The 15,808-nt window shown below is 34.0% G+C and overlaps 1 protein-coding gene across 13 annotated transcripts in view; it reads right to left on the bottom strand.

The window, feature by feature from the left end:
* The window catches only part of PCLO (piccolo presynaptic cytomatrix protein), a 526,538-nt gene that overhangs the window by 185,179 nt on the left and 325,551 nt on the right, over nucleotides 1-15,808 (bottom strand). For 12 of the 13 annotated variants that reach the window (XR_007918164.2, XR_007918166.2, XR_007918167.2 and 9 more), the window contains 2 exons: nucleotides 11,871-12,007; nucleotides 4,509-4,599 (listed from right to left, as the gene is read on the bottom strand). Coding sequence is in view for 10 of the 13 variants with exons in the window: in XM_051842632.2 (XP_051698592.2) it covers nucleotides 4,509-4,599; nucleotides 11,871-12,007 (228 nt within the window). In the remaining 3 variants the exon portion in view is untranslated. Of the gene's footprint in view, nucleotides 1-4,508; nucleotides 4,600-7,172; nucleotides 7,311-11,870; nucleotides 12,008-15,808 lie in introns of those variants that run through there. The other variant, XM_051842637.2, reaches the window with a different exon arrangement.

Raw genomic sequence — 15,808 nt, 5'->3', positions numbered from 1 at the left:
GAATTCAATAGGTCAAATAAGAAACTCAGCGGTAAGCCTAAACAACAGAGTCTGTGAGACAGAAGAAAGAATATCTGAGCCAGAAGACAGATAAAAAAAGAGTAAGAAATTAGATAAATTAAAAACAGTGTTAAGAGATTTATGGTGTACTATCAACCCAACATATGGGTCTTAGCAGTTCCTGAAGGTTTGGAAAGAAAGAATGGATTAGAAGGCCTATTCAGTGAAACAATTATACAAAACTTTCCCAGTTTGGAGAAAGAAGTGGATTTCCAAGTACAGGAAGCACATATAACTCCTAATAGACATGACCAGAAAAGATCTGCACCATGACACATTGTCGATAAGCTTTCAATAGTAAATGATAAAGAAAAGATTCTAAAATGTGCACGAGAGAAATGCCAGATTATGTCAGAAGATCTCCAATCAGATTCACAGATCACTTATCAGAAATTCTACAGGCTAGGAGAAAACAGAGAGCCATAGTCCAAGTGTTAAGAGAAAAAACTGTCAACCCAGAATACTATACTCAGCAGAGCTATCCTTTATGAATGAAGGTGAAATAATGACTTGCATAACAACCAAAAATTGAAAGAACTTGTCACCATACCTCCAGACTTGCAGAAGATGACTACACAAAGGTAGTCATCATTACGAAAGAATGTGAAGACAGCAAATCTCCCAGTAAAAGTACAAAGGAAACCAAAGTAAACAATAGGAAATATTATGGAAAAATGGCAGGGCCAAGTCATTACTTATCAATAGTAACCTTGACTATAAATGGCATAAATACTCCATTTAAAATATACAGACTGGCTGAATGGATTAAAAAACAAGACCTATCTACTTGCTGCCGACAAGAAACACACCGCACCAACAAAGAAATGTGCAGATTGAAAGTGAAAGAATGGAAAAAGATACTCCATGTTAATGGATGGCAAACAAGAGCAGGTGTAGCCATTCTAATTTCAGACAAAATAGAGTTTAACACAAAATTTGTTAAAAGAGACAAAATGGGCACTATGTAATTATTAAGGGATCAATTCAACAGGAAGATTTGATTATTAATACACATATATGCACCCAATCCCAGGGTGCCTGGATCTAAAGGGAGACATATACTTCAATACAATAGTAATGGGGGACTTCATCAATTGACAGACAAACTAGACAAGAAAAATCTACAAAGAAATAGCAAAATATAAAATTCATGAAGTTAGGGCCAGCGTTGTGGCATAAAGGGTAAAGCCACCTCCTTCAGTGCCGGCATCCCATTTGAGCACTGGTTCGAGTCCTGGCTACTCTTCTTCTGATCTGACTCTTTGCTATGGCCTGGGAAAGCAGTAGAAGATGGCCCAAGTCCTTGAGCCCCTGCACACCCGTGTTAATTACACAATTATTCTTAGGTGTTTAAATTTAACTGAAAAGTTATCTGTTAAATATAAGAATGGGAATAAGAGAGGGAGGAGATGTATAATTTGGGACATGCTCAAGCTGACTTGCCCCAAATGGTAGAGTTAGAAACATACCAGGGGATTCGAATTCAATCCCATCAAGGTGGCATGTACCAATGCCATCTCACTAGTCCAAGTGATCAATTTCAGTTCACAACTGATCATAATGATAGGTCTCAGAGTCAAAGGGATCACATAAACAAGACTAGTGTCTGGGGATACTAACTGATAGAACTAAAAAGAAGAGAACGATCCAACATGGGAGCAGGATACACAGAAGACAGAATGGCAGATGTCCTAAATAGCACTCTGGCCTCAGAATCAGCCCTTAAGGCATTCGGATCTGACTGAAGAGCCCATGATAGTATTTTAGGCATGAAAAGCCAAGACACTCTGGCAAAACAAACAAACAAACAAACAAAAAAAGAGGACCTAAATGAAAGATCTCTTTAAGTGAGATCCCAGTGGAAAGAACGGGGCCATCAAAGAAGGAGGTACCTTTCTCTGCAGTGAGAAGAGATCTTCCACTTTGACTATGACCTTGTCTAAATAAGATCGGAGTTGGTGAACTCAAGAGGCTTCCATAGCGTTGACAACTCATGACAAGAGCCTAGGGAGATTACTGACGCCATAAACAAGAGTGTCAATTTGTTAAGTCAACAACAGGAGTCACTGTGCACTTACTCCTCATGTAGGATCTCTGTCCTTAATGTGTTGTTCAATGTGAATTAATGCTATAACTAGTACTCAAACAGTATTTTTCACTTTATGTTTCTGTGTGTGTGCAAACTGTTGAAATCTTTACTTAATATATACTAAATTGATCTTCTGTACATACAATTCCAACTACCAATTTAAATTAGAATATAATGATTTTTAAAATTAAATACATGACAATCATAGTTAAATATAACAATAAATTCCTAATATCACTAACAATTTAGTCAATCACTCTGGGCTTTTGGTTGGGCAGCAAATCACATAGGGGCTATCTAATATAAATGCTCCATGACAGGGTTTGCCTGCTACCAGTTGAGAAATTTTGGACATTGTTTGCCAAAGACTGTCATTTCTGACTCTAGTTTTGCACATATATATATATATATATATATATACACATATTCAGAGCAATTAATGGACTGAAGACTTAATTGAAAACGACACAGATTGCTTTAAAGCATTAACATTAGCATGGGACCATATTTCTTAGGGCATGGAAAATAAATTCAGTAATAATCAACACAGGGTAGGTGTAATAGGGAAGCTTAAGAGGTAAAATAGGGAAATATTTTTATTATTATTTTAAGTAGATGCTAAAGGAAAAAGGGACTCGCAGAGACATGCAATAGTACATTGCTAGCAAGTTTACTGTTCACAACAATAATCCTTGTTCTCATTCTGTAAAATCTATATACAGAGGAAACTGAATTTAACTTTGGGCTAGAACAGTTATAACAAGTGATAACACTTATTTTCACATTCCTTTTTCTAAATGAAGTAAAGGAAGACAAATATTAGGAGTTGCAGAAGATAATAGTAAGGTTGAGAGGATGATTAATTTACTACAACATAAAACTAATAATACAGTTGGAAATGATATATTAATAATCATTATATTAAATAATGATATAGCTTTTAAGCTTTAGGCAAAAAAGGTTTGAAGATTACTATCACACCTTCTGAAAAAATAATTTTGTCCCTGCATGAAAGCATTATATTATTTTGCTTTATGAGCTGAAAGAAATTCAAAGAGTTTTTAGCAAGTATTATTTATACAAAAACAGCCCCTGGATTTTAAGATTCACTCCTGGAATTTTCATCATTACTTAAAATACATTCTAAATAGTAATAAAACTATGAAATGTTGAATTATCTCTCTCTGAATGATATAAAATTATCTAATATCAAAGGAGACCAAGAAGATTAGACTACTAATTAGTTCATTCTCTATGAAAATAAAAAGAGTAAAATGGCTCAAAGCAAAACCTATTCTATATTCACATTACATGGCCTAAGATCTGTAAGGAATATCAGCAGTTATACTGAAAAAATGCCTTCCTTTGTTGTTTGTTGTATAAGTGCTTAGAATAAAACCAGCAATATACATTGTTAGCTCTACTGCTTACACATGTACCCATATATGTATATTTATGAATATTTTCTATTTATATATAGTGTCCATGAGACATAAAGGATACACTCGAGAGAGACCATAGTTATTACCCATGTTTTGAAATTTCATTGACTTTGGAAAAATATATATTTCATCTCACTGACTTAAATAATGGGAGATTTTTAATAGGAAAAATATATTATCTTTCAAACATTTCAAAGTTATGAAAGACAAAGGGAGACATGAGGAATGATCAGATTGGAGGTGTAGGAATCATGAAAATTAAACACAGTATGAGATCACCCGTTGGATCCTCAATCAGGAAAAAAAAAATGGGTTAGTGGAGAAACTTAAAATTTGGATAAGAATTATAGATGTTTTAATAGCATCATATCAAGATTAATTTCCTGTATCTGATCATTTTAATGGGATTAGATATATGGTCACATTAGAGAAGCAGGGCAAAAGATGAGAAAAAAGCACTGTGTACTATTTTCTGGGAGTATGAAATTATTTCAAAATAAACAGTTTAAGAACATAAACAAAAACAGCATAATTCACAGTGTCCAAATCAAGTAGACATAGGAAAATTTATTCTTTTAGATAAACTCAAGGTGTTTTTAGCTTTCTGTACAAGAATGCTTTATAAATCTAAAACCAATTACTTCAATTACTAACAGAGCAGTAAAGTGAAACACTATAATACTGTGTCCACATTTAAAATGCAGTTAATGAAAAGAATGATCTTAGTAACTTTTCATATTAATGATTATGTAATTAACATATTTTATGTTCAAGGATAGAGCCTCGACATTTTCTGAACTGTAACTTTTGAAACAAGGGCAGCGTTTTCTAACATTTCATGATCCATCCAAACTGAAATCTAACATATAGCTCAGTCTAAAATTAGAATTGCAGACTAGCTTATTTGCTCTGCTTACCTGAAACTGTGTGATCCTTAGAGTCTCTTGTTATTTTTATCCTGGCATGAGGAAAGATGTAGTGCATAGTCTTCCCATTCATCTGGATAATCTAAGGCAAACACAAGATAAGGTGAAAATCAATGTTAAAGACATCTAAAGTGCAGTACAGAGAATTACTCAATTCTAATGTCTTTCAAAAAGTATATTGATTATATTGATGAAAAAGTCTTAGGAGCTCCCAAATTATAATTTAAGCACCTTAAACACTACGTATATGATACTGGTTTCTGACTTCATTATGGCCTTCACATCTTTAACCAATGGCTCTTGCAAGTTGATTTACTGTATTTGGGAAACTGATGAACACATGTAATAGGTTCTGAAGGACACCTGTTATTTAATAAGACAGTGTATATGGAAAAATTTCTGCTCTGGGTAGTCTAGACATGGAAAGCTATTTTTAAGTTTCAGCTGTTAACTGATGCTAGGGCAGAAATGTTAGAGGAGATAACACTACTCCACATCTCTGTCCCTGTAATGAATCCCTCTGCTCTGTGGGGCCAGCTTTGCAGAAAAGCAGGCTGCCACTAGTATTGCCCACATCCCAAAGTTCAGTCCATGCTGCTATACGTTCCAATCCAGCTCCCTGCTAAAGTGCCTGGAAAGGGAGCAGAAGATGTTCAAATGCTTGGGCTCCTATCACTGATGTGAGAGAACTAGATGGAGCTCAGGGCTCCTGCCTTTGGCCTGACCCATCCCTGGCCGTTTCAGTCACCAGAGGAGTGAATTAGCAGATGAAAAGCTCTCTCTCTCTTTCTGCCTTTCAAATATTTTTTAAAAAGAGACTGCTTTATGCTGCTTGATTTTCTTGCTGAATCAAACCTCTGCTAAGCATTTATAAGTTTCAATCTACATTGAGACTAGTTCAGCATAAACAAAGCAAGGTTTTTTCTCATTTTAATATTATCTGAAGACTTATTTGGATTCAAGGGTTTTGATATTGATGGCGTTACTCATCATTTACTGTGGAAGTTCCTTACGGAAGAAGAAAAAGCACTTAAAGCTTTCATTGCAAGTACTGTTTCAACTCACATTATGGAAATGAACATGAGAATGCTAAAGATTGCATTATCTTTGTTTCCATCCAGTGAAATGAGGTTTCTGAAACAAAAATGAATCAGGAAATGTAAACTTATGCTTTAAATATATGTGTGTGTATGTGTGTATACATATACATATATATTTAAAAAGATTTATTTATCTGAAAGTCAGACCTACAGACAGAGGGAAGAGTGAGGGAGAGATGGAAGGGGGTGGGGAATCTTCTATCTGCTGGTTCACTCCCCAGATGGCTGCAATGGCTAGGGTTGGCAGGAGGCAGGAGCTTCAACTGGTTCTCTCTAGTGGGAGTGCTGGGGTTCAAGCACTTGCACCATCTTCCACTGATTTCCCAGGCACATTAGCAGGGAGCTGGATCAGAAGTGGAGCAGCCAGGACACAAACTGTACAGGATGCAGATGGCAGCTTTTCTGCTACGCCACAACGCTGGCCTCATGCTTTACATTTTATAGAAATTTGTTTTCAAAAGAGATTTGTGAAATAATGAATATGGAAAGTGTAAAATATTTATTCACATATATTAACAATGATTGTACTTTTATGGAATCTTGTATCCATTGCTCTAGGAAAATTTTCAACTTAAATTAGAAGTGAAAGATTTTTAAGTCAGACATTTCATACTGTGTATTTTAGTTATTTGTTTAAGAATGATATGAAAGTACCAACACAAGATACTAAACAGAATGGTTCTAACCAAAGAGATCCTACTACCTCCTCTCATCTTTTCTCTTTCTTCTTCTTTCTCTTCTCTAATGTGCATTTGAAAATCTGTATTTTTTAAATTAGAATTAAACTGTGTGCACTGAAAATCTACAACTGTTAGGTTCATTTTGTGAACAAAAGACCTTGGAAAACTCAAATGAACTTCATGTGCTCTAGCAAATCCAGCTTAAAAATTGCTAGAATCTTGGATATTAAATGAGATATTGAAAAAAAAGGCAAGTTACAATTACAGCTGTTTGCTTTTATTCTCTTGAGGAAAGAATATGCTTAATCAGACCTCAGATGAAGTGTTCTCAAACAATAGCAAAATCCTGTTAAGTAGACAAAATGTAATATGAATTCTATATAACAAAACCAAAATACTGTTTGCAGGATAACAATTTTTTGCATTATAAAAATACTATGGTTGGGGTAATCAGTCAATGCAGATAATTTATATGAATGCTTTGTAAACAGCTGGAACTTATAGTTCTTTTCGTCCCCGTCTTACCTCCTGTTCTTTTTTTCCCTTCGCTCTTCTCTTCTCTCCTTGGCCCTCCTACTTCCTGTTCTCATCTTGTGTCCTTCTACATTCCTTTTCCTCTTTCTCTCCTTCTCCTAATCTGCATTTTAGGATCTTTATTTTTTTGTTGTTAAAATCAAAATGTGCATATTGAAAATTCTACAACTATTAGGTAAAACTGGATATTCTATAGCATACAGAAATTTCATTAATATTGGTAGATATTGCTTCATTTTAAGCATTTTATCATTTCATTTATTATTTCATAATGATTTTTGAAAAGTCATCTTTTAAAAAATAAAGCCCAAAACACAATTTTGCCTTCTGGTATACTTTCCGGTTTTGGTGTTGGGGAGAAGATGATGTAATATCACAGTGCATCTATTCTTCGTTTGCACAGTTTAGAAAAGTAGTCATTCCCTAAATTTTTTATCAGTGATTTATCATCCATTCAGGTATCACCTTGTAATTTATACCTAGGATGTCAGTGAGAAAAATATTGAACATCATTATTTTCATAGTGTGGCGTTCAGAGCATGCTACACAACATTTTTCAGATTCTGAGAATGTCTACAACCAGACTCATGAGTTCTATTTAACAAATCAAAAACATAAACTATCACAGTTATGGTCAAGGGTTATAGAAAGCAGAAGTATGTCTCCAAAATATAAACTTGATGGTTCTGAGCTTTTTAAGTCACCATTATAAGGGAATGTTGACTCTTCTAGCAGATGAGTTATACAATAGGGGTTGCTTTTGCCAAATAAAAGTAGGAATAAGGTTGGGGGCAGGACTGATGTCAAGTAGTTCCCTTACTCTCTCCTCAAGGAACTGGTTTCTGGTATCACTGTCTTCTGACAATTTTGCACTCACAGAACGATTTCAGGTATGTCACCCAGAAAAAGGATTCCCCACTACCAATGAGTACTTCAAAAGGAGTAATTTTATTGAATTGAGAATTCATATTTATGAAATAAATTTTGTGTCAACATACATTTTATTTAGATAGACATTCATCCTGTATCCCACTTAAATATTATATATTGCTAGAAGCTGGGGACAGTGCACCCTGACGGGTTCTGCTGGGCAGTGTATACCTTCAACCTTATGGATGGAATAGAGATCTGCTGCCCTCTAGGTGCTCATAGCTCAAGAGTTGCACAGGGCATGAATGAAGCACAAATAACACAGTTTTGGGAAGTGGTGTATGTCAGAGAAGTCTTCTTGCAAACAGGAATGTGTACATAGAAACTGTGTGACAGCAAGGTTAGCCAAAAACAGGACAGGAGGAACAGTGTCCAGTGAGAGGAAACAGAGCATTCAAATGCTCAGTATGAACTGTGGCTCTTTCCTAGGATCTTAGTGACCTCAGAGCTACAGATGAGTCGGAATTGCTGAGGAATGGGCATCAGCCAGATGGTGGTGCATTAGTAATAGTCAAGATGTGTTGACCTACACAACCATCCTATACAGGGTATTAGTTCTATTTATAGATTAAGTGACTAAAAAAATTAACAAGATAAAAGAAGTTAGGTGATGCAGAGGTTAAACAAAAATATATATTTTTGAAAGGAAACATATGGTTTTGAGGATTTGCCTTATTTATGTAGTTAATATGATTGTGGATCTGACAAAAAATAACTTTCTCATTCTTCTACCCCTAGACTGGATGTTTTACATAAAATATTTTAAAGCAATTAGTGTTCACATTCATCAATTTAGTCATTACTTTTGCCTCAAGAGCAGTTTATAACTATAAATTATTGTTATGCATGTTTTCAAATTAAAGCATTGGAATTTATTGGTACCTAGAGCTCAATATTATCTTTTTATGATTAGAGATACAAAAAAGGTGAATAAAATCAGAAATTCATTTTTTATTCTCCAGACCAAAATATAGTTATAATGAATTAAAGAGAAAGACAGTATATGCACATAAATATTAATATTAAAAGCATGAATTTTGAATTATATATAACTAAACTTGGGATCTTTATGTAGAAAGTTAAGCATATTTTTTTATGTAGAATCTATTTAATAAAACCATAAAGAAAGACAAGGAAATTATTGTCACAAAAATCAGCCTATTTGTTGCCTGATTGGGAAAGGGAGAGATGGTGATCTGAGAAGGGCATTTGAGGGTTCTTGGGTCAGGTACTCCTCCCTTTCTTAGCCTGGGGTGGTAGTCTGGCTGTTCACTTTCAAGTAGTTTGTAACATTATATAATTATAGCTTTTATAACTGCATATTATAATTTCTATATTTTAGACACCAAAGCTAAAAAAATTTAATTGTTGAGTTTTTTGTCACAAAAATAAACATAATATTCTGCTATATTCACCTACGAAGAGTACTTATGTTTTCTACTTTACCAAACATAACGAGAAGTTTATTAAATATCTGTCAAATATACCACTCTGCTTCATTTGGGCATTATATTGGTCTAAAATGTATCTTGTTTAGAATACAATGTAGTATAAGGGCTCTTCATAAAGTCTGTGGAAAACAGAATTAAAAGCTAAGTTTATTTTAGTGTAAAAATTTTGAAATCCATGTGTATAGAAACTTATGAAAAAATGTACATTATGAAAAAAATTATGACTGTTTTTCAAAATGTTTTTATACTAAAACTTACTTTTAAAAATTATTTATTTACTTGAGAGAGTGACAGAGAGAAATCCCATATTCTGTATGACTCCCATAATTCCCCTCAACAGTCCTCTGTGGGAAATCAGTTCATGTCTCCTGTGTGGCCAAGGGGAGGAATCTCATTACACCTCCCAGGGTGTGCTTTGGCTGTAGTGAGGAGCAGATCTAGGTATCAATTAGTAGTTCATTTAACTGGTTGCTCGCTCTCTCTCTCTCTCTCTCTTAAGGTTTATTTATTTGAAGTCAGAGTTACAGGGAGGGAGAGACAGAGAAATCTTCCCTCTACTAGTTCACTCCTCACATAGCTAAGGGCCTGGGCTCAGCCAAACCAAAATCAGGAGCCAGGAGCTTCATGTGAGTCTCCCACATGAGTATCAGGGACCCAAACACTTGGGCCATCTTCCTCTGCCTTTCCCAGTCCAAAAGCAGGGAGCTAGATTAGAAGTGGAGCAGCTGGGACACGAACTGGCATCCATATGGGATGCTGGCATTACAGGATACTGCTAGGCAAAACTTCCACTCATAAACTAATCTTTTAATTCCAATCTCCATAACAATTCTAAAGTACCCTTGTTTTTCTTAAGTAAATAAAAATTATGTATCTGTATACAGCAGTAACAGAAATTGGGAACAAAAATGTCATTATGCATGTCCATATTTCCCTTGTGTCTCATATAATTTAAGGAAATATTTTTGGGTAGATAATAGTACTTAAATGTAACCCCAAATAATACTCTTTGGATAAATTATATAAGTCCACTATGAGTATTAATGCAAATAGTAATGTTGAGTGATAAATGTAGGGAAGTTATTAATTTCTCTAACTCTCCAGTTGATATAGTCCATCTCATTATGATTTTGTTAATCATCATAGTTTACATGTTTATTGAAAATTTAGGTTTGTGAGAAATACTAAATTTCAGAAAAATAAGATGGGCAACAAGTCTGTCATTACAGAGAGAGTCTTAAAATACATTCAAGGAAGTTATTTTCAACTGAAAAATTTATTACTTTAGTAAATGCAGATTAAAATAGATAAATTTTAAATTTTTAAAATCAATTTTTTACTTCCCAACCATATCTTTTTTATAAAAGTTGGAAAGTAACTATGAAAGCAATTTTACAAACAAAACAAGCTAAAAATAATTCACGAGAGTTAGATATAATAACATGAAGTAGAAAGAAATGGAAACACATTGGTATATTTGCAGAGGTAAACACAACCATAATCAAAAAAAGGATCAGATATATAAAGTACTACAGAGAGAACATAAGTAGAGAAGATTCCCAAGAGTGCTGGCAAAGAAGATAGATATAGAAACACAAAAGAGTATAAAATTCTGAGAAAATGAAATTCTACTGAATTATTCAGAATTTGTCCACAAGAACTGACACTGCTTAGGAGGAAATAAAATCCAAGAGAACTGATAATTTTATTTTAAACAGTTCTTACACATGTAAATGTATTTCAATATAACAATCTTGGGATTAAATTATAGGAGGTTCGTGCAGAATGTAGGTTCTTGTTCAGAATGTAGTTATCTTTTATAAAAATGAATCACCATACAGGATTTAATGTAAGAGAAATAAATAATGTAAGTGAAATAAATCATTTATTTGGTGGATATTTTAATGATCATAATGAGTACACAGCCTGCAAATACCTGATCTGATAACACTACTGTTTCAGGGACACATGGTTTACAGTGAATTTCTTTCAACTTATCCAACCATTAATCTCGTGTTTCTGAAAACTGAACTCAAACATCACCTGATTTGCCCTAAAGTGGGAACATGGATTTTGTTGTCATATTTATCAAGTTGTAAAAATCACCTCTAAGTTTCAGTCTCTTCATTTCTAACAAGATATTATCTACTTTATGTGAGTTGTTCAGTGGATAAAATCCAAAAATTAATGCAAAAACTGACACTTTCATATAGTAGTAAGTATCAGTTCTTTTCTCCTCAAGTGAAACTTTACTTCTCTCCTAGCTGACTTGATTCGCTTACTCTTTTGATATTCTTGTAGCCCTGAGATATTGTTAGAAAAAAAGCACTGAAAATTACCCAAATCTATTTCACCCACTATTCTGTAAAGTCTTCAGGAATCCATGTATTCTCTTTGGACATTTCACAGACTTATTAATTATCTACTGTAGGAATGAATCACTTAAAATGCCTGGTAAGTACTACAGCTATGTGTCAAGGCCAATCCATCATGTGTGATAAAGTGGTATGTTAGTTCTTTGTTACTGAAAAAAAAATTATTCATGAATTTGGTTTACAAACACCCCATTTGTTTTCAGATACCTGAGACCATTAGAGAGTAGAGTTCAGTCTTTTCTTGTTGATAAATCTAAAAGGGACTGTTAAATATAGCACTTACTTGCTCTTGATGTTGACTGAGTGGTCTAGAGTGGACCAATCTTTCTGGCAGTTTTCGGTCCAGACCGTGTCCATTTTCCAAACGAGACTCCCTGGGTTTATCAAACCAATCTGTTTCCTCACGACGCAGGTGATAGGCTTTGGAGACCAAGGAAATATCATACATTGCAACCAAAGCTTGTACAGGTGACAGGGGGCAGTAGACGTTCTGCAGTTACAAACATGCACTAGGCTTGTTAGCCAGACATGCGTTTCAAATACAACTCTCAACAGGATCAGGAAAAGGCAGTTTTATTATTTTGTCAAAAACAAAAAAAAATTTTAAAAATTTTGTACCACAGGATAACCTAAAACAGCAATGCATACAGATCAAAGCAGATAAAACAAAGAAAACCAAATTTTAAATCGAGAGAAAAGGGGAATTTGGACAGTGAAGGAATAAATGAATAAGCGAACATTCCTGAAGAGTCATTTTATGTAATCTCAGTCCTTCAGTTCCATCTGCTCATCTTTACCTCCAGCTCACCACTAATCATCAAAAGGATTTATTGAGTTTGGAGATTTCTGTTGCTTTCCTACTCCTGCATTAACCAAGCAGTAATATGGAACTGCCAGAATTAACACAGAGTAATTTTTTGGAAATATGACATTCCCAAGTAAAGAAAAACATTTATTTCCAAGAGAAGACCAAGTGTTACTTACAGGAGGATGTGTGTTACGAGTATTTCAGGTCTAATATTAAAAGGATCAAAGTTTTATAATAAAAATGAGATGATTACTGAAAAGAACACTGATATTAGAATTAGACTTAGAGCTGATTGAATGCTTTTCACACTTATACTGTTATAAAATTTGACATCATAAAATACTTTTGTGAAATCGCAATATTTAAAGTATACAACTTCTAAAATTTTCATCTCATTCATTAGTATTTCTTAGCTCTGTTAAGTCTGTATTATGGTAGCTGAAAATCCTTTTATCTAATCTAATGCATATATAACCTAATATATAGAATCTGGTTTACTATAAATTGTTCTATTCTTTTAAAAGGGTCCCTAATTAATAGTTGTTAGAAATACACTGCTATTTCCTAACTGGCAGATGGAGCAACCCTCCTCATGAGCTTGTCCTGAAAGTTCTGTTGATGATACTGTCAACCTACATCTTCTTGAAACGTTAGCTTCTACACTATTGAGTTCTTCTCTCTGTCTCATTATAGCTTTATTTTTTTCTGTCCCTAACTACTTTCTCTCCCAAAATTTACTTGCAAGGCAACTTCCATTGTTTCATTGCCAGCAGAGCTGGCAAACCCTCGGGGCATACACCTCTACTCACCTCTACACCACCTGTGATCTTGGTCAACGCTGCTCATCTATCAGAGCACTGTCCTCTAATAAACACGGAATGAGAGATGATGTCTCATGGTCTAGCCAGTCTTAGTTTTGAGGAAATAACAATAGCACATACCTGGTCTGTGGTTGCATAGGTACTTGACTGATTCACCTATCAGATTCTAAGATGCTTGAAGTCAAGCATCGCCCAACACTAAAAACAATGCCTTGAAATGTGGTATAACATTCAACAAGTACTTGTGGAATGAAAAAATATAGAATAACTAAGTATCCTAACTACTTTTAAGTAAAAGATCTGCCTCTTGAACCTCATTAAAGGGTACACAATGTTTTTAAGAATCTACTCAATAATTATTATGGTTTTCATAGCCTTAATTTAAAGCCAAGTGACTAAACCTACAAATATTACTTTAATATACATTGGATAAATAAATACAAAGAAAATCCATTACTTAACTACATCTTTGAAAACTTCTTTGATTTTCTCCACTCATCCTAACATTATTTTATTTTATTGCTTATGTACTATATTTATATATTACAAGAAAATAATCTTCTATACTGTTTTAATAAATATGCTGAATAATGCAGTATGTGATTTCATATAAATACATAATTTTCCTAATTGTATTTGAAATACAATTCTTTAAAACATGTTTTCTTTGACCATGTCTGTACAAATAAGGCAAAACTGTAACCTGATACAAATTTTGTCAGTTTGTTTCCAAATCTAATTACATACTTTGATTTTCTGTTATTTCATATAACAATCCTACATTTAAACTAATGGGGATATCTACTACCCTTAGCATAGGAATTTAGAATCAACAAAAAAAAAACAGACTAAATGAGTCTATTTTTGTATTAGACTCTGTGTCATATAAAGCCAGTTGTACAGTAAATGTTAAATTTTTAGAACTGCAATTAAAATGGCAAAATGGCACTTTAAAATTTAATTCTATAACAATAACATTTTCCTAATTAAATAAGTTACTTGTTATTGACATAACCTTTTAAGCTTGGTAATATTTTCTTGAATCTTAAATGTAAAATACAAATGAGCTATTGCTGGGTCTCAGATTGCACACAGCGCAAATGTTACATGCATAGTGTAAACCTCAGCATCAAATACTGGTAAGACTTGTTTTATAAAACGTTATATGTTTTGCTGGCGCTGCGGCTCAATAGGCTAATCCTCCGCCTAGCGGCGCCGGCACACCGGGTTCTAGTCCCGGTCAGAGCACCGGATTCTGTCCCGGTTGCTCCTCTTCCAGGCCAGCTCTCTGCTATGGACCACCGGGAGTGCAATGGAGGATGGCCCAGGTCCTTGGGCCCTGCACCCTCATGGGAGACCAGGGAAAGCACCTGGCTCCTGGCTTCAGATCAGCGCGATGTGCCAGTCGCAGCGTGCCGGCCACGGCGGCCATTGGAGGGTGAACCAACAGCAATAGAAGACCTTTCTCTCTCTCTCTCTCTCTCTCTCTCTCTCACTATCCACTCTGCCTGTCAAAAAAAAAAAAAAAACTTTATATGTTGATACTTTGTGAGGCAGAGGGACATATGATGAAGTACATTATGAAAGAATGTTTTCAATAAAAGACTTGTGGCAGTAGAAATAAATGCCATATGACTGTTTGTAGTTTAGCCTCAAGCTGACAACCATAAATATTAGATAACAAATAACATCTATCTAGATTTTATCTTAAGTGAGAGATTTCAAAATTAACTAGTACCCTACAGACACAATTGAAAAAAAATCTTCCAATCAATAATCTAGAGTTTACCTGAATTTACAGGATGTATACAACAAAAAATTTTAAGAGTTAAATTTGTTTCATCTGCATAATAGTATATTACCTACTATATGTTATATTGTTAAGTTATGTTAGCATTCAAACACAAATATAAGATATATTTGCTAAAAATTCATTTTAAATATCCCTAACATTCTGAGTTCATAAATTTCAGCAGTTGTGTAACTGGGAAGACACAGTTTCTACTTTTTACATTGAATACCCAAGGAATTCAATATTTTGAAAGAAAAGTAGATCATTATTTACTATGATAAAAATTAGTATGTTTATGTGATATAAAGGCACAGAAAATATATAACATTTTACATACATCTTTTAAGGAAAGTCATCACAATTCACATACATAATATTACATCTATAATTTGTTATAGTGTCCTTTGTCTAATCTTATATCAACATAATATAAATGAGAAATAAAATAGCCAGGTACTTTTAAATGGTTGTATATAAATAAGCGCCACACACTGGGATATCCAGAAAGATCTCCACATTTGGCAACACGATGACAAAATATCTTTGCTGAATAAATCAATTCATTAATCTCTCATCATGATTAGTTATGCCATAGACTCTCTAGATTTTTTGTCTTATTGTGTCATTTTACAGATATGAATACTGAAGAGTTTTCTTGTTCTTCTGCAACATTTTTTCTGTATAAAATGGTTTAAAATGTGGATTATCAAAAACAAACATTAAAGACTATCTCCATATCACAATTCTTGCTTAACTGTGTAGATTCATTCAAACAATTGGCTAAAGAAAAAAATCCACAA

The sequence above is a fragment of the Oryctolagus cuniculus genome, chromosome 3 (genome assembly GCF_964237555.1).
Source record: "Oryctolagus cuniculus chromosome 3, mOryCun1.1, whole genome shotgun sequence".
Taxonomy (NCBI): Eukaryota; Metazoa; Chordata; class Mammalia; order Lagomorpha; family Leporidae; genus Oryctolagus; species Oryctolagus cuniculus.
This window is presented reverse-complemented; position numbering and strand designations above follow the sequence as displayed.